At 42.4% G+C, this 22,919-nt stretch overlaps 1 protein-coding gene across 1 annotated transcript in view; it reads left to right on the top strand.

Moving 5' to 3' along the window:
* Positions 1-22,919, top strand: part of syngap1b (synaptic Ras GTPase activating protein 1b) — a 94,879-nt gene that overhangs the window by 50,712 nt on the left and 21,248 nt on the right. The window contains exons 4-18 of the mRNA XM_070835208.1: positions 5,148-5,269; positions 10,463-10,616; positions 11,001-11,099; positions 14,398-14,637; positions 15,190-15,525; positions 15,688-15,832; positions 17,101-17,245; positions 17,377-17,613; positions 18,496-18,697; positions 19,280-19,482; positions 19,718-19,919; positions 20,294-20,887; positions 21,306-21,749; positions 22,074-22,247; positions 22,641-22,852. Coding sequence (XP_070691309.1) covers positions 5,148-5,269; positions 10,463-10,616; positions 11,001-11,099; positions 14,398-14,637; positions 15,190-15,525; positions 15,688-15,832; positions 17,101-17,245; positions 17,377-17,613; positions 18,496-18,697; positions 19,280-19,482; positions 19,718-19,919; positions 20,294-20,887; positions 21,306-21,749; positions 22,074-22,247; positions 22,641-22,852 — 3,509 coding nt within the window. The remainder of the gene's footprint in view (positions 1-5,147; positions 5,270-10,462; positions 10,617-11,000; positions 11,100-14,397; positions 14,638-15,189; positions 15,526-15,687; positions 15,833-17,100; positions 17,246-17,376; positions 17,614-18,495; positions 18,698-19,279; positions 19,483-19,717; positions 19,920-20,293; positions 20,888-21,305; positions 21,750-22,073; positions 22,248-22,640; positions 22,853-22,919) is intronic.

The raw sequence follows: 22,919 nt of genomic DNA, 5'->3' as shown, positions 1-22,919 counted from the left end.
CGGCACCCCGCCTCACCCTTACCCCCTCTCCCTGGCTGTGTCCCCCTCCCTCACCTTGTGCCAGCAGCAGCAGCCAAAGGGCTACAAGACAGGGCCCAGCACGCCCCCTTTGCCTCGCTCGCTGCCTCTCTCTCCCTCCCTGTCCTTCACCCTGCCCCACTCGCCTGCCGCCTCCTCCTCACCCCCCTTCTTTTACTGGGGCGGAGATTGGAGGGCTGCCGGTTCGGGTCCAGTGGTGGGAGGAACGTTTATTGCACCACTGCCCCCTGTCGAGGTATGTGACACAAGCATGGCTGAAGCAAAGACTCATGTTCACATGTATGTTTAAATGTTCAGATAAGAGTTAAGCAGAAGAAGAAGAGGGTTAGACCCTAACACTGCAAACAAGAAGAGAAGGGTTAGACCCTAACACTGCAAACAAGAAGAGAAGGGTTAGACACTAACACTGCAAACAAGAAGAGAAGGGTTAGACCCTAACACTGCAAACAAGAAGAGAAGGGTTAGACCCTAACACTGCAAACAAGAAGAGAAGGGTTAGACCCTAACACTGCAAACAAGAGGAAGAGGGTTAGACCCTAACACTGCAAACAAGAAGAGAAGGGTTAGACCCTAACACTGCAAACAAGAAGAGAAGGGTTAGACACTAACACTGCAAACAAGAAGAGAAGGGTTAGACCCTAACACTGCAAACAAGAAGAGAAGGGTTAGACACTAACACTGCAAACAAGAAGAGAAGGGTTAGACCCTAACACTGCAAACAAGAAGAGAAGGGTTAGACCCTAACACTGCAAACAAGAGGAAGAGGGTTAGACCCTAACACTGCAAACAAGAGGAAGAGGGTTAGACCTTAACACTGCTAACAAGAAGAAGAGGGTTAGACCCTAACACTGCTAACAAGAAGAAGAGGGTTAGACCCTAACACTGCTAACAAGAAGAAGAGGGTTAGACACTAACACTGCTAACAAGAGGAAGAGGGTTAGACCCTAATACTGCTAACAAGAAGAAGAGGGTTAGACACTAACACTGCTAACAAGAGGAAGAGGGTTAGACCCTAACACTGCTAACAAGAAGAAGAGGGTTAGACCCTAACACTGCAAACAAGAAGAGAATGGTTAGACCCTAACACTGCTAACAAGAAGAAGAGGGTTAGACCCTAACACTGCTAACAAGAAGAAGAGGGTTAGACACTAACACTGCTAACAAGAGGAAGAGGGTTAGACCCTAATACTGCTAACAAGAAGAGAAGGGTTAGACCCTAACACTGCTAACAAGAAGAAGAGGGTTAGACACTAACACTGCTAACAAGAGGAAGAGGGTTAGACCCTAACACTGCTAACAAGAAGAAGAGGGTTAGACCCTAACACTGCTAACAAGAAGAAGAGGGTTAGACCCTAACACTGCTAACAAGAAGAAGAGGGTTAGACCCTAACACTGCAAACAAGAAGAAAAGGGTTAGACCCTAACACTGCTAACAAGAAGAAAAGGGTTAGACCCTAACACTGCTAACAAGAAGAAAAGGGTTAGACCCTAACACTATTAAGCACCGAAACATGGATAGCCGTTGTCTCTGAAGTCTGTGTCAACACACATTCACATTATTATTGGAACAGTTCCTCTTAATGGGCCATACCAGTCTGTTTGCAAGTTTTAGCTCCTTTAATACAACCCTCTAAGGACATGTTCTACTGTTCCATTTGTTTGTTTTCAGAGTTAAAACGTTGTCAGTAAGGACGTAATATAAAAGAACTGTGTGGATATGTCCAGGGGAGGAGCCTCAAGTTTAAAAAGCAGAAACGTACAGTTAAACACAACAGGAGATACAGACAGAACAGAATATTGCTATTATTATTATTAACATTATTATTATCATCATTATTATGCTAACACAGTTGAATAGCTTTTCAGTGAATTATTTTCTTATCTTATGGTGTTTTAATTTTTAAATCTTGTGTTTTTTATATGATGCACTGCTTTTATAGTAAAGCACTTTTAAACTGTTTTGAAAAGTTTATTATCATTATTATTACTATTAGCATTAGCGTTACTATTATTATTTCTATTACTGTTATTATTATTATTTTTAATGTAAAGTAAAAAGAGAAAGAGTAACACACACTTGGTGTTCACTGTAGTTTTACCTCATTCTGAAATGAAAGAAAATGCCTGGAGTAGAGGGAAAAATATGTTAAAGTTTGTGACACAGCGGGAAGGTTTACTAAAGGTGAACTGATGTAAAGTAGATGGGAATTAAATAACTTAGATAAATAAGTGAGTCAAAACATGCAAACACCTGGTATGATTCTTTAATACCAACAAAAGAGAACAAACAGCACAAAAACAAAAAACACTGTCACTGTTGTTCAAGGATCACAATGTCACTTTCTTTAGAGCAGAGACAACTTCAATCAAAGAGAGGGAAGCTGGAAGCGAACAGAAATAATCTGTTTATTGTTTTATTCATGGCAACAGAAACTCAATCACAAGGTATCAAACATTCACATAAAAGGGCTTAAAGGATAGATTGGCGTCTTATTACGTTTGTGCCAGTGTTCTATGTTGCCCATCTCCTTTCCAATATTTCTGCTGGTGTTTGCACACTGTCTCCGTAGCTGGAAATAGCAAGTCTTGTTTTCAGCCCTTCACAGGAAACTATTTGGTGCCCGTTCACTGTCGCAGTATAAAAAACAGCTTCCACACCGCAGAAGCCACATAATCACTTAAAGTGAATGTGAAGCCTCAACTTGGCTTGGTCAACGTTTTTGCATTTCATCAATATTTCACAGCCACTCAGATGAGTGTTTTCATATCAATATTTTAGGTTCTCTGATTGGATGAGCGAGCTTGAAGGTCGGTGGGAATGTCACTATGTGAACTTAAGATGCAGACAAAAGTTTTGGACCCGAACCCTTTGTCATTATCCTACATTTTGCTTGCTGCAGCTCACCTGACACTTACAGGAAGGAATAGATACGATACTCAAAAGCATTTTGCCTTGTGCAGAACCTGCGTGTATCCCCCTACCTCTCTAAAAAAACAGCCACATGTATTTATCAGTGCACAGTTTGCAGATCAAGACTGAAGCCAGTCATGTTACAGTCTTTCATGTTAACTCCCTGCAAGAGACTTTTCTCCCTAACTTTAGTCTTTGAGGCAGCGTCGGCGCACCTGTAAAACAGCGCCAGGCCTGCGCGCTTTCTTGAGGACAAAACATGTGGATCATGCTGTCGTTGTTTTCACCTGCTGTCGTTCCATTCCTACGGTGGAGTAATGAAGCGTGAAAATACTTCTTTATAAAAAGACACAGTTGCAAGGGAAAGTCCTGCATTTGCAATGTCACTTAAATACTCATAATGCAGGAAAATGGCCCTCATGGGTGTTATACTCTATTATAGGGCTGCAACTAATGATCAGCTATTAATCTGCCAATCATTTCTCGATTCATTGTTTTGGCTATTCAGAGCCTGAAAAAGTGAAAAATAAGCATAAGGTCGCCAACAGGCCAAAACCCAGACATTTTCAGTTTGGTCTAATTTATGACAAACCTTCATTCCTGGAACTGGAACCTACAAATATTTGACATTTCTACTTAATAAAATTATTATTTGATTATCAAAATAGTTGCCCCTCTATATATATTACTGGATTACTATTACTAATCCTTTATTGTAGTTAAAACTATTTGATATGCATTCAGGTAAATTAGCTGAATAATAATCTGTAACTGAAGCTGTCAAATGTAGGTAGTGGAGTAAAAAGTATAATATGTTCCTCTGAGCCCAACAGTAAGTCCAGACAGCTGTTCATCCACGTTTGACAATTAATGCTTTAAATATTAATATCTAATTACACACAGCTACTTAATGTCGACGGGCGAGAACACCAAATGACGCAAACGTTCTCCTTTAACCTGAAACGAACCCAAAGGCGACCAGCAGCAGAGCACAAACAGTCGATGGCCCCCCCCTCCTCTCTATTACCTCACCTCATTGTGCTTTATTGTGATTCAGGCTTTTCTTTCTCTCTCTCTCTCTCGCTGTCTGCATTGAATACTTTTACTTTTTGAGACTTAAAGTGTCAGACGGCGCGGCTAATCAAATCAGATTTAGTCATGCAGGCTATTAGCTGGGAACCAGCAGATGGAGCCAAGTGTTTAGTCATATCCTCAAGACAGGCTTCAAAGCCATTTGACTCATGCCAGATGACGAGGTGTCATTTCCCTCCAGTCATTCTCCCACCGAATGGTGCTGTTGTGCTATAGGTATGGAAGTGATGTTACCACGAGTCCTCAGGATGCACCTTAAAGCTGAATGGGTGAAGCTTCTTTAAGGCACAATGGTGCAAAAGAAAAGAAAAAAAAAAAGTGATATTTCATGCATGTCTTGAGCTCTAAAGTTAGCTTCACAGCCAACATTTCAAGGTTTCCAGTGTGGAAACAGCTTTGAAATTTGACATTCATGGTCTACAAACACGAATATATCATTGTTTAGATTTTAATATGCCAATAGTGGATGTTAAACACACTTAAAACGTATTTGGAGGTGGGAAATGTCACATCGTTTTCACTTTTTATTTTCTCACTTGATGTCAGACTTTTTTCTTTTTTTATATACATTTAAATGCCATGTTCTCAAATTTTCAGTGAACAGTTTCCTGTGTCAGTGTCTCAGATTGTGCTAACTGATCATGTAAGGAAGCTCATGTAGGACAAACTGCAGCCCTGTGTGAGACCTGTACCGCAGAGCTTGTTGGACTGTATGACACACCACTGCCCACCACAGGATCTGCTGCAACACTGCAGCTGTCCGTGGCAAGTGGACATGTGTGGGTGTACGATGTCTGATTGATAATAAATGTACCTTGTGCTCTCCCCCATCACGCATCATGTGTCTCATTTGTGTGTGTGTCTCCATCTGATTTTGGTGTTACTTAAATACATCTGACACACAAATCCATGCTGACTCCACGGGAATCATCTGTCTTTATTCACCATCACACCAACACGCGTCAATCTCTCTCCATAAACCATACGTGACTCTTCACCTCTCGGCCCGTCTTTTCCAACTGACGCTGTAACCTTCGGCGCCATCCTCGTCCTCCCTCTCCATCTGTTTGCCCCTGTTGTTGCTCTCCTCCTCCACCCGCTCCAGAGTTTCCTCAGCAGAAGGTTGAAGGGCTCGATCAAGAGGGCTAAGAGTCAGCCCAAACTGGACAGAACCAGCAGTTTCCGCCACATGATCCTCCCCCGTTTCCGCAGTGCCGACCAAGACAGGTCAGTGAGTGAGTGTGTGAGAGCGTTCCCATGCGGACTGCTGTGTCTGTATCAACGTGTAAATGTTTTGGTCACAAAGTGTTTGCTTTTCCATCCTCTTATACAATCTAAAGCGTCTTACTTTTCAAACAGGATGCTGTTCAGCGGTGGAAGAAGTGCTCAGATATCTTAATTGAAGAAGCACTAATGCAACAATGTGCACATATTTCATTGAAAGTAAAATTGCTGCATTCGAAGTCCTACTGAAGTAAAAGTGCAGATACATTACAAGCAAAATCTACTTTTAAGTAGTAGTAAAAGTACTCTCTCTGCAGAGTGTTGTCCCCTGTGACGGATGTATTATTGTATATTAGACTGTTAACACTGATGCATTAATATGTTTGCAGAATTTTACTGTGGCAGCTCCTCCAGGTGGAGCTAGCTTTAACTATTATATCTGCAATTGGTAACTAAGTTTAGTGATTCCCAAACTGGGGATCAGGCCCCCTGAGTGCTTATGACAGAGGAGAGGAAAAAAAGAGAAAACAAATATCTGTTACACAAATTTATATTAATGTATTGGACTTGGTCTAATCTTTACTGTTGTTTAAAAAAAAAAATTATTGGACATTCACTCTTTAGGCCTAAACAGTTATTTAAATGAAGCCATGTGAGTAGTTTAGAGGGGAAATGTCTCTGGGGCGGAGCTGCCAACAGCCGAAGACGTCATGACGAGCGGCTCCAACCGCGAGATGCCTCGGGCCAAATAGGTTGAGAGCCGCTGCTTTAATTATTAACAATGTGTTGGATTCTATAAGCTAAACAGAACTAAATAAAGTAGTAGCCAATTAAGGATCGCTTACAGTTAGGAAGTGAAATGCAGATCTGTCTGTCAACCTCTTTCTATCTCTATATAGTTCTATTTATTTCTATCAGTCCTAATCTATCCGTCTACTTCCATCATTATCATTGTGATAATTTACTTTACACTCTCATGTCCCACTGCAGTGTCATTCACAATTAAAACACTCAGCAACATCGCTCCCAACCCCCTCCCCCCCCTCGCTATGGCAACCAGCAGACAACCATATGGCGGCTGTACAGACCATAATGAGTCAGTGGGAGATTTGCTTAATTATACCTCCTCTGTATCAGGAGTTTTTATTTTGAATTTGAAGAAGACAGAGAGAAATACGGAGAATATATGAAATTTACTGTGTTGAGTAATGTTGTCTGTCTTATTAGCAATCAGGCTGATCTAAATTGTAAGAGTGACCTCAGCCTTAAGTTTTATTTCTAATTTATATGAAGCTTTTTTCCATTCAGTTTTAGCCTCTTCTTCACAAAACAAAGCAATTTCCTCATCATCTTCTCTTTATCTGAAGCTCCATTTTAGTGAAGATATTATAAGAGAAACGAATGAGGGAGGATGTCCTTTACCCACACCTATACAACTGGTAATCAGGACCTCATAAGACCTCAGTATTTTGTCTTAATGATCATTTTCATTGTCAGCATTAATCTGCTGCTTATTTTGTCAATCTGTAAAATGTCACAACATAGTGAAAGATCACACTTCAGGTCAGAATAGTCTGAAGCCCGAAGCGACGTCTTCAAAAGTAGTTTAGTCCAGTTACCAGTTCAAAAAGATACTCAGTTTACTGCCACACAAGATGAAGACAAGGAGCAAAAAAAAGACATTTTTTTTAAATGACTGATTAATAGACTGTCAAAACAGCAGCCATTAATTTTGTCTATCAATCGAGAAATCCATTAAGCAGCGAAAGGCTCTAAGCTTTAATGTTGTCCATTTAGTTTCTCTCTAAGCTCCCACTAGACAGCTACAGCCAAGACAAACTCAAACTTCAGGTGTGAACAAGGTCATCTTGATAATCTAATCACGGGGCAAAAGTGCACTCAGGAGAGCACTAAAACCTTCTCTGAGCCAGATGTCGGCCAAGGTGCGTTTCACATGATTTATTCATTTTGGAAGGGTGGATGTCTTCTATCCCGGCTGGTCTGAGAGGACACTGACAGACAAAAAGCCAAGAGCCTTGTGAAGCCACGGTTTGCCGTTCCCACAGCTGGTTTACTCTCCATGCTTTTTGTCGTGGATGTTGTCGAAAATCTGCGGCTTTGTTCATTATTATTCTGTTTTTATTTTTAATCTTTATTTATTCAGGGAGGGTTTGCTGAGAACAGATACCCTTTTCGGCATGGACTGAAATTCATGGAGCCATAATCGTGCCTTTGAGCTCCCAAACGGGCTCTAAAACTTGCAATGATGTATAGTTTTTACACATTTTTTTCAGTAATTGCTTTTAGCTGATTGTTCATGCAAATGGATCTCATTGTTTCCTTCCTTTACAATAGTAAGGTCACCATCTCATATAGCACCGAACTTTCACATTAATATGCTGCATGTCGTTGTCTGTTTTATTTTCAGTTTTCTGTCCCACAGATTAAACGCTGTATATTTTCATTATGAATGAATCTGCTGAGTGCTTTTTCAATTAATAGATTGTTTAGCCCATAAGGTAAAATAGTGTAAAAGAGAGAGAGGTATAATTCCTTTTTGTGTCCAAAACCTAAAGACGATCCATTTGCAATCAAATCAATCTGAGAAAAGCAGCAAATGCTCACATTAGGCAATTTGCATTTTCAGTAATGTCAGTTGATCAAATCAAATGAGCCTCATAAAAACAGCACCGGCACAAAGTGCAGGTGGACTGTGTGTGTTCTGCAACATGTGGGATGCCGTTTCCTTCGTGTACTTTTGTTAAAGTAAGTTTTGCTTAAGTGTTAAGTGTGATATTGGCAGGAATGGAGGGCTGCTTTGGAGGAACTGCTGCAGCTTGAACATGCATGTGGAGAACTTGTCTTAGAATCCCTGTACGTGAGACAGCCTTATTTTAGGAGTTAATAGCTAAATTAATAACTGGTTGTCATGAAAAACATTTCATAATTCTAAAATTGTATTGTATCACAGTCAAAAATGTCATCACGTAATCCTTGACAATGTAACTATAATCTAATTGCAAATCTTTTCAAATGTAATTTGGGCTGCTTTATAGAAAAAAAGCTGAAAAGCAGCAAAAGTTTGAACGTTTTGCTACATTTAATGGCTTCAAAATTGCTTCTGATTACTTTTCTGTCGAAAACTGACTAATTATTGCAGCTCTTCTTCCATAGTTGATTAGTTTTGTTCATTTTCTTTGTTTTGTGTTGCTTATCAGACCTGTTCTGCTTTGGTTCACTGCAGCGACGCTCAAAACATGTTCTCAACATCACAGAATTCAAAGTTTGCATGCGACGATTGAATCCTTGTTTCCAGTCATCACCCGTGGTGCTGAGCTTGTTTCTCGGCTGTGTGGTAAAATGCAGTGTGTGTGTGTGTGTGTGTGTGTGTCTAGTCTTTTCATGTTTGATTCTTCCTGCACTTCAGCTCACTGCTGAGACCCTGCCTGGACCTTCTTTTACCTTCAGCACTCCTGCTCTCCACTCAATCCCTCTATCCACCCCGATCCTCACACATCCTCCCTCCCTCTAATCCACACTCTCACTTTCTTCCTCTCTAAAGGATCCACTGTTTACATAATCAACGTGATTTCCTCTGAGGTCTTCTCTCTCCATCCCCCACCCATTCCTCTCTCAGTCTTTCTTTCTCTCTCTCATGACCTCCCCCTACTCTTCCTCTTTTCTCCTCTGTATTCCCCTCAATCTGACTCATTCCTTTGGGTCTATTTTTATCTCTCTCTCTGTCTCTCTCCCTCTCTCTCTCTCTCTCTCTCTCTCTCTCTCTCTCTCCCCCGGTTCCCTACATATAGTCAGAACCTTATGACTGAACGTAGACAAAAGCAGCGCGAGCACAGGGGAGAAGCTGAGAGTCGGACGCAGCACGGAGGACATACAGTATCTTTTCTGTCTTTCCTTTTTTCTCACTCGTCCATCCATCCATCCATCCATCCATCCATCCCCCTTTTTCTTCTCTGTGGGTCTTTGTCACAACTGACCGTCCCTCCTCGCTCTTGGGTTAGACTCACTGTCATCTTGCGTCTGTTGTAGTGACTGTGTGGATGTCTGCTGAGCTCTTCTGCGATTTTCCATCAGATGCACCTATGTAGGCACTGTGTGCGTGGAGATGAGCATGAAGGATGAGCTTTGGTGGAAACCCTGTTCACTTGGTAGTGTGAGCACTTTGTGTCAGGATTAATGGTATTAATAAGAATCAACTGCAAATATTGTTTGTAGAATTTGAAATGTTTTGCCCAGGGGGAGGGGGGGGGGGGTTTGGATAAGTCTGTACAGACGGCTACATAAATACTACAGAAAAATTTAAATATCTAGTAAAAATGTGCTACATTTTGCTGCCAGTCATCTTAAATTTCTGGTTTACTAGCAGAACTTGTAGAAATAGACAAAACTCTAACAAAAATACCCTTTTGATTGTGTGTAATTGCTGACATTTACATTTCAAACAAGGTTATAGTGAGCATGAGTCAGAATAAGTGAACTGAAGGAATAAGTGCTCACTTAGCTGTCGATTTAATCTACTGGATTCTCTTAAGAGTTCACCAACTGCTTCATACACAACCCTGTACACATAGATGCTTGATCAGTCTGTCCCCTTTACAGCTGTGTTAAATAATTTAGAATTGATACTTTCAAAGTCCTATAATTTTTCGCTGCCCCTCAGCAATAAAAGGCTAATAGCTTTGAGTGATTGATCATTTCTGGTGGCTAAACAGCTAAAATTTTGAAAAGTCAGTAATTTAATTAACTCGGTGTAGGAAACATCTTAGCAGGACCAAATTAAATCTAAAATAAATGTCACGATTTGAAATATTAATATGTGTTTTGTATAGAAATTTTGTGCTAGGTAGTTTTTCCTGGATAGTCCTTTCCATGTATGAATGGTGGAAAGTTTCATAATGTTTTATAAGGAATATTTTGTGTTTTGACTTTTTTTCCCTTTGTAATAGAGATTAGATTAGAATAGATATTCATAACATCAATATTGGAGATGTGTTTATGGCATCTTGCAGCACTCACTGGCTTGTTAGTATGAAAATGGAGTGTAGTTTTGTTAAGAAGAAAAAAAAAAAAAAAAACTTCCTGCAGTTCCTTGTACATAGACCTGAAGTGTGATACCATAAAAGTTCAATAAAAGAGCCTCCCCTTGCCGCATCTAATGACAACTATCACTCCTCCCAGGACCCGTTTGATGCAGAGCTTCAAAGAGTCCCACTCCCATGAGTCCTTGCTGTCTCCCAGCAGCGCTGCAGAGGCGCTGGACCTCACTCTGGACGAGGACGCCATCATCAAACCTGTCCACTCGAGCATCCTGGGACAAGAGTACTGCTTCGAGGTAAAGAGCCGAGCTGCATGGCGTGAAGAAAACAACAGCACCCTCACACACAGAGTGCAGTGTACAGGGCAGGAAATAGCACCCAAAATGTTCACCCTGACAAGTGACAGTGATGTGTAAGAGACTGATGGGAATTGAAAATATCATTTGTTTACATGTGAAAAAAATAAAAGAAACAAGGACGCTGAAATGAGCCCCAGTCCCTACATAAATCCCTACATAGATTTGCTGCAGGAGTCTGTCAGCTTTTTCCATCACCTTTCCATTAGTGGAACATGACAGAGGTTGAGAGTGAATACACGACATTGTTTTTGCGCCTTAGTTGCAGTCTCCATAGTTACTAATGGCTGTGGTTGTTGAATTTACCATTGGCTATAACCTCAGGTGACTACGGCATCGGGAACCAAGTGCTTTGCGTGTCGCTCAGCTGCAGAGAGAGACAAATGGATCGAGAACCTGCAGAGAGCTGTCAAGCCCAACAAGGTGAGGGGAGAGAAAGGGATGCGGTAGAGGAAGAAAAAAGGATGATCCCTCTGTCTGTGTGTCTCTCTCTCTCCTCCCCGTCTCCCGTTGTTGTCTGTTATCAATACGAGCGCACCGCTTCATTTCTCTGTGTGAACTCCATCCTCGTGTCTGTGTGTGTCTGTGTTGAACAATTTAGTCGCTTCTCCAAGCAAATATTAAAGCTGCACGAGGTAACGTTGCAGGGTGAAGCATCCAAACTTATGATCAAATCAGGTAATGTGATGTCAGTAAATTGCACACAGCAGGCTCATGTTTGCCAGCCCAGCATGTCTGTGACACTTGATGCTAAAGGATACTGAAGGGACAAGAAACAAAAAACAAAAAAAGAGTAAACATGGGTCCAGGTCCTTTCTAAATGCTCTTTGGGAGACAATGGGCCTCATGCAACAACAACTCTTATGAGCCAATTTGTTCTTTAAGTAATTCACTAATGGAAAGACTGCCTTTTCATAAAACTGGGCTGTCTACGTAGCAGAAAAGCCCAAATATTTTTGAAATTGGTGCTGCATGACCAGAGAAAACAGAGAAGAAGGGCTGTAGTATCCTCTTTAGCTCAAAAAGTAGAAAACCTACGACAACCAGAATGCATTGCACCACTATCCTCACCCGCTTGCAGTGCTTGACTCTCGGCTGTGGCGGCCTCTTCCTCCTCCATACGCTCTGATTCCTCCATGCTGCATTCTGGCTCATATCTTTGAATGTCCGATTCCAGCATTTAACTATTTAAATCGTTATTCTTATTACAGAGGGCAAAAAATGTAGAAGTGCGATCTGTAGTTCAAGCAACAGCCCGAGAGCTGGCAGATGAGTGGGGAGGTCTGGGTGCAGGCAGCATGGAGAAAAGTTAAATATTGTTCATTTGCATAGACTATCCACGTGGTAAAGATACAAAGCCAGCTGAAGATCGGCTTTGTATCATTTCCCTCTGAGTGCTGCGTATGAGCAATTGAAGAGATTTGTGGCACTGACCAATTTTCTCTGAGGTACAAATGAAATTCATGTTCTTTCTTTCTTTCATTCTTAATATTAAGATATATATATATATATATTAAGATAATATATATAAAAACTTGATCCCAAATTAATTTTCACCACATCATCGTCATCATCATGGTTTGCCAAATTACTGGGAGGTTTTTTTTATGAAATGTTTTGGTGTATTTCGGTGGACAAAACTATCTTACAGTGACAGCTAAGTTATGCACATAGCTGTCCAGTCTGACTCTGTGTTGCACCGTCCTCTGTAGGCTGTAGCATCGTCCACCTAATGTCTTCATGTCTGTTACATCCCCTCAATCTCTAACATGTCTTTTAGAATCTAACCTCATGTTAAATCATTCCCTCTATTTTGCATCACAGTGCAGCACTGCTGCTGGCAGCTGTACTATTGACATTTTGTCATTTTTGGGATTCCTCTAGTACGACTACTAACACTGCTAAATTTGTGTTTTTGTCTACTGATGCCCGACAGCAGGACTTGAAGCTCTGCAGCGTGAAATTCTTTTTTGTTTTACCCTCTTTGCTAACATGCTAACAACTACAAACAGAGCAGAAAAGCTGGCCTTACATGGTGGTTTTGGAGGCATTGATTATGCTAATGTTAAACTCTGGGGAACAGGCACCTCCTCGGGGGAAGGTTGCCCTCATCACACTGAATCAAGCTATTTACGGCAAGTTTGTCCAGTTAATAGAGTTGAGGAATGGTTTAGAATAAGAATTCAAAGATATTCTTGCATGAGGCTCACTGTCAGTGTATCCACGTGACACCAGATCAAAATGAATTAGTGCAAATGGGATCTTCTTTTTTGCAGCTCTTCTGTATTATTTAAGTAGATATGATGATGTATTTTCACAAAAAAAAAATTTCCTAGTGCAGCTTTAACATACTGTGATTTTATTTCCATCCTCAATATCCACATCTTTAAAAAAAAAAAAAGAATCTCAGCCCTTCTTATCAACTCACAGTAAAACCAATATCTTAATTTTCACCCAGATTTCATAGTTCCTTAAAATTGTCCCGTATCTGCTCCCTCTGTTATTAAAAAGTGAACACGCTTGTGAGATATGCAGCTTTGATGGCAACCAGGGACTAGGAGTTATAAAGCCAGACTGAGATGAAACATCATCCGAGCTGAATGCCATGTCCAGATGCTCGGGCCGCGGGGGTCCTGGCTGAGTCATGGAGCTCCAAGGACTCCGCACGGGGGCTCTCTCCAAAATCCCCCTCCTCCCCCTAAACTACACGCACCATACATCCCAGACCAGATGCATCCACAGAGATAAGACTCACTACAAAGACTAGGATTATCATTGCGTCGCGTGTTTTTTCAGTAGGACAGCTGCCACTTCACCCTGCTTTTTGTAGTAGTAAAAATGAGATATGACAGAAACTGAGGAAGATGTAACACGATATTAAGATGGAGAACTCGGGCCCATGCTGGTGCTGCTGCACCGTATGTGCTCTAGCAAACTGAGCAACCAGATGCCCAACGCAGTCAAACTCAGGGGTTTGGAATTAATTATGCCTTGTGTTTGGCGCTGGTTGTCAAAAAGCGTACAAATGGAGAACTTAAGAACTGTGGATGTAGCTGATGCTCTCGTATTGAGCTGTCTAAATTAAGACTTGAATAGTCTGAAGCAAACAGGGGGCTAACAACAATTGAAATGACTCAGCCCCCGTTCGCTGAAACATCACTCTGCAATCAAAACAGCCCTCTCTCCTCCCATGGGGATTGTCAAATATAGCTTGGGCTTTGTGATCATGATTAGGATGTGTAGCTGTCTGCAGAGACCTCAGCACCATTGTTTGTCCCTTGTTGTTGCAGCACATGTGCCATTCGTGTCCCTGTACGTTTAAGTGGATTACCTTTTTCATCCAGTGAGAGCCCTGTCCTGCTCTTATCCTTCATATCGTCTGTTATCTTTCTTCTCTGCGTCGCTGTCATGCTGTCTTCTGTCTCTGTATTCAAGTCCAGAGTTGAGAGCAATTTATCAAGTACAGCCTACAATCCACAGTAGCTCAAACACCATGTCACCAGCCATTTCTGTGCTGTCATTTACTCTGTCCCTCCCCTGCAGGCTTACCTGCTGTCGCCCTTTATTCACACACACTGTCTCGGTTTCCATATCTCTGAACTTTTTCCTTTGTTGTTTGCCATGTTTTCTCCTGCATTGTTTCATTGTCTATTGTAAAGCTTTTTATTGACTCTATATAGATGCACTTAATCTCATTTTACCTGACTTCATCCCCATGCAGGACAACAGCCGTAGGGTGGACAATGTGCTCAAACTGTGGATCATCGAGGCTCGTGAGCTTCCAGCCAAGAAGCGCTACTACTGCGAACTTTGTCTTGACGACATGTTGTACGCACGCACCACCAGCAAACCCCGCACCGACACCGTTTTCTGGGGCGAGCACTTTGAATTCAACAATCTGCCCGCTGTCCGCAACCTACGCCTTCATCTATACAAGGAGACAGACAAGAAGAGACGCAAGGTAACAGTAAGCAACTAGCTTTTTTTATTAAGTGTTAAGCAGCCAAAGCAGTTGGTAGAGACCAAAAACGGAGCTAAAAGAGAGTAAATAATGGACCAGCATTTCTCAGGAAGACACAAACTCTGAGATTGCTAAGGAACTGTTCACCATATCAAACTTATAAGGTCCTGGAAGTCAATTTTAAAGTCAGGAGTCTGTACAAAATCTTTATTAACTCTGGCCCTTTTTGCCTCTTTAGGTTTTGTGGCTTTTAGAAATAATACATTTTTTATTAAAAAGCAAATGAATAACAAGAAAGCTAATTCATATTTTCAATTTAATACAAGAGTAGCAGCACCATGGTAAAACAATCATTTCTAGATTCACACAACACCCCAGGTATCCAGTGTTGAGGGTTATGTAAGTGTTGCTGCTCATTATTTATTCAATGCTAAAACTTTAAATGAACTTTTTTTAATTTTATTTAAGACTTTCACAGTAGTATAAAATAGTGCGAGACAACCTATTTTTGACAAATGCTTATCTCAACTAATATTTCCCTTTTTCTCAAAGGAAAAGAGCACATACTTAGGACTTGTGAGCATCCCCATCTCAAGCATCACTGGACGTCAGTTTGTAGAGCAGTGGTACCCAGTCATCCAGCCCAGTGTCCTCACCAAGGGGGCTGGCGTCGGAGGGGCGAAGATCATCAACGCATCTCTACGCCTCAAATCCCGCTTCCAGACCATGAACATCCTGCCCATGGAGCTGTACAAGGAGTTTGCAGAGTACGTCACCAATAACTACCGCACCCTTTGTGCTGTGCTGGAGCCCGTGCTGAGTGTCAAGAGCAAAGAGGAAGTGGCCTGTGCACTGGTGCATATACTGCAGAGCACAGGGAAAGCTAAGGTAGGGTCACCTCTCTTTGACTTACTGGTATGTGAAAATATATGAAGCTGATGTAAAACAAAGCTTTTTCAGCCCTTATGACCTGACGTTCTTGTCCCTTTTATACTTCTGCTGTAAACACTGTGCAACAAAAAGCAGTAATTTAATTCTGCTTTTTTCCAGGACTTCCTGTCAGACATGGCGATGTGCGAGGTAGACAGATTCATCGACCGAGAACACCTTATCTTCAGAGAGAACACTCTGGCCACCAAAGCCATAGAAGAGTACCTCAAACTGATCGGACATAAGTACCTCAAGGATGCTATAGGTGAGCCAAATTCAGGATATTAATTTTCTGGACATTTTCTAATAATAAACTTTTAACTAAAGTAAAAATCCTCCCAAAGATATTGTTACCCTCTCTCTCTCTCTCTCTGAGCATGCCTCATTGTTATTGCTTGAAGAGATATTTTAGTTTTTATGGAAGTTTTATTATTTTCCACCTTACCCTGAGTCAAACTTGTTAATTGAATCGTGTATTTAGCCAAGTTCAGCTCACATGCCTTATGGCTATGTGATTAAGAAGAAGGTTCTACTCTAAAGTAAAGAAATCCAGCTTCACTACAGGAAAGGCAAATGATTTATTGTACTCATTAATGTAGCTTCACTCATGGATGTTTTAAGGGCCAGTTGTTCCACTAGCAGTGGCTAGGAGTATAGAGGGAGAGACAGTCCGCTAAAACCAGGTGCTAAACCATTCAGGTGATAACATTTTAAAATCAATTCTAAAAGAGACAGGAAGCCAGCGCAAAGATGTTAAGAAGGATGTAGTTTGCTCTTTTTCCCGTATTTGGCAGCTGCATTTTACATAAACTGAAGTCTGTTCACCGGTTATTTTGGTAATCCAGCTAAAAGAGCGTTGTAGTAATCCAGACAAGAGAACCCCAATGCATGAAATTGATTTCCTTGCATGAGAAAGAGAAAGATACGGTCTGACTTTCACAACATTTCGTAGTTGGAAGAATGCCGTTTCACTGATGCAGTCAGTATCCTTACCGTGGTTTGAATCTTTGTCTACGTTAACACCCAGGCTTTTTGTCGCCGCTTTTTGCCCCCACTTTGCTGGAATTCAATTTGAAATTTTCCTCTTTTAGAATCTTTTTTTGTCCTCATTTGCATTGACATAGTTGGTACACATCCAATCTGTCATATGTAGAATGCTCCTTTATTTCTGAGAATTACTTTCTTCACACAAAATTGATATGAATATTTTTGTTATTTTAAAGTGGGTGTTTTGTCTTATAAATACAGCTAAATACAGTTACATGAAGGTTTGCATCATAGCTACAGTAGATAGCTTGTTAGTAAATTAACTTTCCACCCAGGTTTCCCAACTTTGAATTGTTGGCAGTCATGCCTGAAAGTATCTAAACTGCCTCGTGTCTTATGGCAACACTTTCTTTCTTTCTCTCCCATAGTGGATTTCTTTTGGTACTACTGGTTTTTGTTGATCTTGCTTTCTTTATCAACAACAATGAACTGATCTCTGTGGTAGTTTCTCCCGTTTTGCTGTTACTAATGAAATGTCATTTGTAGGGGAGTTCATAAGGGCCTTGTATGAGTCAGAGGAAAATTGTGAAGTGGACCCCATGAGAACACCACCCTCTGTACTCCCAGACCACCAAGCCAATCTCCGAATGTGCTGTGAACTGGCACTCTGCAAAATCGTTAACTCCCATTGGTGAGTAGTCAGCAAATGCAAAAAATCGTTCTATTAGCGTTTATTCCTGTCTGCTACTTTAAAGATACATGAGACTTCAGATTCTCCCCAGTTTGTTTCTGGTCCTTACATACAGTATTTCCCCTTCTCAGTGTTTTCCCTCGAGAGCTAAAGGAAGTTTTTGCCTCGTGGAGAGTGCGTTGTGCTGAGAGAGGTCGGGAAGACATCGCCGACCGCCTCATCAGTGGTTCCCTCTTCCTGCGCTTCCTGTGTCCTGCCATCATGTCCCCTTCACTTTTCAATCTTACCCAGGAGTATCCCGATGAGCAGACGTCACGCACTCTCACCCTCATCGCGAAAGTAGTGCAAAACCTGGCTAACTTCTCCAAGTCAGTTTTATTTCATTTTATTTACAGCTTTTACACTTGATGTAATATAGGACATGATCTATCATGCTTCAAAAGCAAGAATTCACAAAACCTATAATCAGTCAAACATAAAAACATGGAAGCAACCAATCTCTTTAGGCCTTTTTTCTAAGTCAAAAATGAAGCTGGTCATCAATTACAGTTACATTACAATTTGAATATGTCCAGTCATCCTTCCCTGCAGTGTCCAAAATGCTTATTATAATAATATCTGGAGCCATCTTGGACACAATAATAACATAAGCTTAGCTTACCTTTATTCAGAACTTTATTTAGACCACAATAAGAAATAAGATATGTTTCAATAGGCACAAGCTTCACTGAGACAATTAAACAATAGTAAATGACATTGTCATCTGCATATAGGCAAAATTAAACATTTGTACCCAAGTATATTGATGAAAATGGTAAATATTAGTGGTCCATAGACTGAACCCTCAGTAACATGTTCAGTACTCCATAACAGCCAGTTATGCCCTGTCATTCTGAAACTGTGAAAAGTTGCATGTTTGTTTAACTCAGATTTATAAGTGATGCGTGAAAGGTACCATGTGCAGTTTTCAAAAAACACATTTGTTTACATTCATTGATCCACCCTAAAAGGTAATGTAGAGTTTTGCCCTTGACATGATGACAGTGGACATAATGTAATTTATATGTAAGAAAAAGAGGCTCAGTTTAAGAGTTATTGTAGACGGTGACTCCACTTGACATTTAATTTCACCAACATGTGTTGCTCACTTGTTTTTCTCTACTTTTTCTCTGTCACTTGCCCTTCTCTTTTCTTTCATACCCTCCACCGGCTTATCGCCTCACCGGCCTTCCTTCCTTTCCCACCTACAGGTTTGGCAATAAAGAGGAGTACATGTGTTTCATGAATGAGTTTTTAGAGATGGAGTGGGGGTCCATGCAGCAGTTCCTGTACGAGATCTCCAACCTGGACAGTGTCAGCAATGCAGGCGGCTTCGAGGGATACATTGACCTCGGCAGGGAGCTGTCCATACTGCACAGTCTCCTCTGGGAGGTCATGGCTCAGCTCAGCAAGGTAAACCCAAACACACTCAGACACATCATCAGTGCCATTATAAACTACAATTTTACACTGTAATCCTTTCCACAATAGCAACTGGCTATTGGCTAATAGCTATTTTAAAGACTTTATATGTTTGGAGATACTACTGTGTCTTTATTCATTTTGGCCTACAAGGATTTGACATCCACATTGCATCTTCTCATGTAAAGGGGAAAAATAATAGATGCAGATGATAATATAATGCTGCCCAACACCAGTTAATTATGGCTTAAATTTGATTTCCAGAGACAACAAAAGTCTCTGTTGCATTAAATAGTTTACTGTACAGGTTGTGATGTTACTTTGTCCACCCCCAAACTAAACTGAGCTGAAACTGAAAGGCTGGATGTGTCATTTCAGGATAGAATTGAAACAATTTGGTCTCACTTGTCTGCTCACTTCAAACTTTTTTGTTAAATGAGGTTGGTATGCCATTAATCAGGCTTGAGCTGTCATTAATGCACAAGCAACAGGTGTGTACAAGTGGATATATGGCGTTTAAAAGAAGCACTTGCATTAGATGACTCTTTTTAAATCTTTTTCCTTGAACCACAGGATGCCATCATCAAACTGGGTCCTTTGCCTCGCCTCCTGAATGACATCAGTATGGCCTTGCGTAACCCACACCTCCAGAGGCAGCCCAGCCACCAGACAGACAGGGTGCAGGAGAGACAAACGGACAGGCTGCTGTCACGGCCAAGCTTCAACAGGGGCATCTCATCCGAGTTCCAGAATCTCATGATGAGGGATCTTAATAGGTAGGCGACATTTGTGTTGTGCTCATAACAGCTCCATTAATATTTGATTTCATCATCAACTGTTTTCTGCTTCAAATAACTTTGATTTATATCAAAATGACTCAAAATGATAAACGATATTGTTGTTGATTATTGTGGGTCAACTGGTGGATTAATCAACAAATCGTCACAGCTCTAATTACTTCTTAGTCTCTACCTTCAGCTATTGTTGGCCTTACGCACCGCTCTTCTCCAGCTCTATAGATATCACTCGCTTGCCTTCCCCTACCTCCACTGGAGGAGTCATGCCATCACGCTCCCAGATGAGTTTTCAGGACCGTGACCACCCCCATCGAGCATCCTCCAAAGACATGTTTTACGTATCACGCCCTCCTCTGGCCCGGTCCAGCCCAGCCTACTGCACAAGCAGCTCAGACATCACGGAACCAGACCCTAAGGTGAGTTTTATCCCACTGATTTGGGGAATCATCATCCCATCCGCTAGGTTTATCGTTCAAAGTGAGGTTAGTATGACGTGCATGTTAGTCATACTTAATATATTCTGCCATCGTGTGATCGAGGCTGTAGTATATCATGACATCTGCTTTTTTTCCACTGATTCACCACGCAACTCATCCTAGCGGTATTTCCTGGGAAATACTTTGAGGCATTCCGATATCCTGGCCTCGCGGTAAAAACACCAGCACCACCCTCACCCATATCATCCGTGGCCACCTAACATACATAATAACAGGGGGCACAATAGCCTCTCATATCCCTTATTATTTAGGTGCTCAGTGTCAATAAAAGCGTATCTATGATGGACCTCCAGGATTCCCGAATGAACAGCGTGTCTAACCTGCAGTCGGTGGACATGCTCAACTCCTCCCAGGCCTCCATCGCCGGCATGGGCAGCTTCGGAGGGCTGAGCAGCGGAGGCGGTGGCGGCCTGGGGTCGGGCCTGAGCAGCCAGCTGCGGGCCGGTGGGAGGTTGTCAGCTGGCTCTGGCGGCTCCAGCATGTCCGGCGGCCTTCGGCTGAGCCAGCTGAGCCAGATGGGCACCACCACCGACTCGCTATCCCAGCAGCAGCAACAGCAGGCCGCCGCCATGCGCTACCCGCTTTCCTTCCAGAATCCCCTCTTTCATCTGGCGACCGCTGATGGGCCTCAACAGCAACAGCTCCATCACCAGCACAGTCGGGCCCAACCCCCGGCTCCCCTGCTCCTGGCCCCAGACCCTGAACCCTCCCACCCGGCCTACATCCCACAGTTCGCCCATGGGGGGTTCTCTCGCAGTGAGGACCTGTCCACCCTCAGGACCAGGGACGGTCACCTGGGCCAACCCAGCATCATCCACTCACACAGCTACAGTGACGACTACAGCAGGGCTGACTATGGACGCAGGCAGATGTCCATGCATGTGCAGGTACATTAGTGTTCACTGTATTCTCATGACGACTCTACTGTGTGTAGACTTTCCTGTCACCTTTAAATTAGTCTGATGGCTTTAGCACTTCAACTAACTAACTTTCATTTTCATTTGATCACAAAATTTTTAATTGTTTCCACCTTGATAACTTTTCTGAGCAGTAAAATCAATCCTCATTATATCATAAATTTCTGTGCAGTGTTTTGACATCTGAAAAGACTTCATCAATCCATCACTCAAAGTGAACTTCCTGGATTGTATTTCATTGTCTCACTGGTACCTGAAGCGACATGCCCAACCATTGCAGCCTCTTGCATTTTCTGAAAGCAGGGCTGTTTTCAGCACACCATCTGCCGCAAAAGGACCTGGAACAAGAAATGAAAATGCTAACTTATGTATTTGTTTTCTTCCTAAGGATAACCTCCAACAGCAACAACAAATGATGGGCATGACCTCCCAGACAGGAACCTCCCACTCCTCCCTGGCCACCACGCCCCCCTCCACAGTGCAACCAGTGCGCCAGAGTTCTGTCGCCCCGCCTCCCACCCAGCGCGTCAAGTCCCAGACCTCCCATCAGCTGTCCGTCAGTGCGGCTGTCGCACCTGCTGCTCCGGCTAAAACGCGACCGCCGAGTGGGAATCTCCTCCAGTCACCAGAGTCCGGCTATGGCGGCAGGCAGCACGGGTCCCGGCAGCTGTCCGTCAAAGACAACACTGCTCCGGGCCTGCCCCACCAGCAGAGCTCTGTCAGGGAAAGCCAGAGTCCACAGGGAACCACGAGTCAGAGCACTCAACAGTCACCACAGCAACAGTCTCAGCCACAGCAACAACATCTGCTCAAACCTACCATGAGCAAACAGGTAACATCTGCACACTTGGAATTCATTTTATTCTCTTTATTCTCTATTTTTCTCTTTAGCAACCCAGTTGTTTTCTACCTGCACCTGTGCTCATGGCGACAATGTGTTTATATATGTGTATATATATACAGTATATGGCTGTATGTGTGTGTAGTTCATTGGGTGCCACACGGCGCTGTCAGGAATAGGGGCTTGAGTCCCACCAGGGTCCGGCCATGATCAAAATGTATGAACTAAAGCAGCTCTGGGGCACTTTGCATAAAAGCCTGTAATGAACTCCAGAACTCATGTTCTCATATTCAGTGTGCCGGCCTCTTTTCGCAGGGTTCCCAGTCTCCATCGACCCTCAATCCCCCAACCCCAGCCAATGAGCGAACAGTGGCCTGGGTCTCCAACATGCCTCATCTGTCGGCTGACATTGAAAGCTCGCGAATTGACCGTGAAGAGTTCAAACTGAAGGAATACTCAAAGAGCATGGATGAGTCACGCATGGACAGGGTAGGTATCACTTTTAAGTTTCAGTACTGACCTTCAGATAAAAAAAAACAAAAAACATTTTACTCATGCAGGGTAAAATGCAGAGGAGCATTGAGTCATGTCTGTCATTGCTGAGCAGATGGCACTCAGATATGGTTGACACACAAGTCCAGAGGTCTCAAAGCCATCAGCCAACTGTCCATAAATCTTTGTCAGTGTTATTTTTACTGTCCATCAGCCTGCTACTTTAATTTGGCCAATGTGAAGGTGTTTTTTCTACTTGTCCTGTATATTTTGTAAATTCATGAATGTGCATCTTTCAAATCCACAAGCCAATAGAAATCAGGGAATGAAAACACTAACCCTGTGTAAACGTCCCTAATTTAGCATTCTCTCGCCATATCTTTGCCACAGGTACGGGAGTATGAGGAGGAGATCAACTCCCTGAAGGAGCGCCTGGTGATGTCCCACAAAAAGCTTGAGGAGTACGAGCGGAGGCTCCTCACGCAGGAGCAGCAGACCAATAAGATCCTCCTACAGTACCAGAATCGTCTCGATGACAGTGAGAGGAGGCTACGGCAACAGCAAGTGGAGAAAGACTCCCAAATTAAAGGAATAATTAGCAGGTAAATGGAGGCTGTTGTTGGGATGGAGGGCAAAAGACAGCTAAGACAGTCATGTGGTCTTCCATAG

The sequence above is a fragment of the Pempheris klunzingeri genome, chromosome 8 (genome assembly GCF_042242105.1).
Source record: "Pempheris klunzingeri isolate RE-2024b chromosome 8, fPemKlu1.hap1, whole genome shotgun sequence".
In the NCBI taxonomy this organism is placed as follows: domain Eukaryota; kingdom Metazoa; phylum Chordata; class Actinopteri; order Acropomatiformes; family Pempheridae; genus Pempheris; species Pempheris klunzingeri.
The sequence above is the reverse complement of the archived record's forward strand: the minus strand, read 5'-3'. Positions and strand labels throughout refer to the sequence as shown.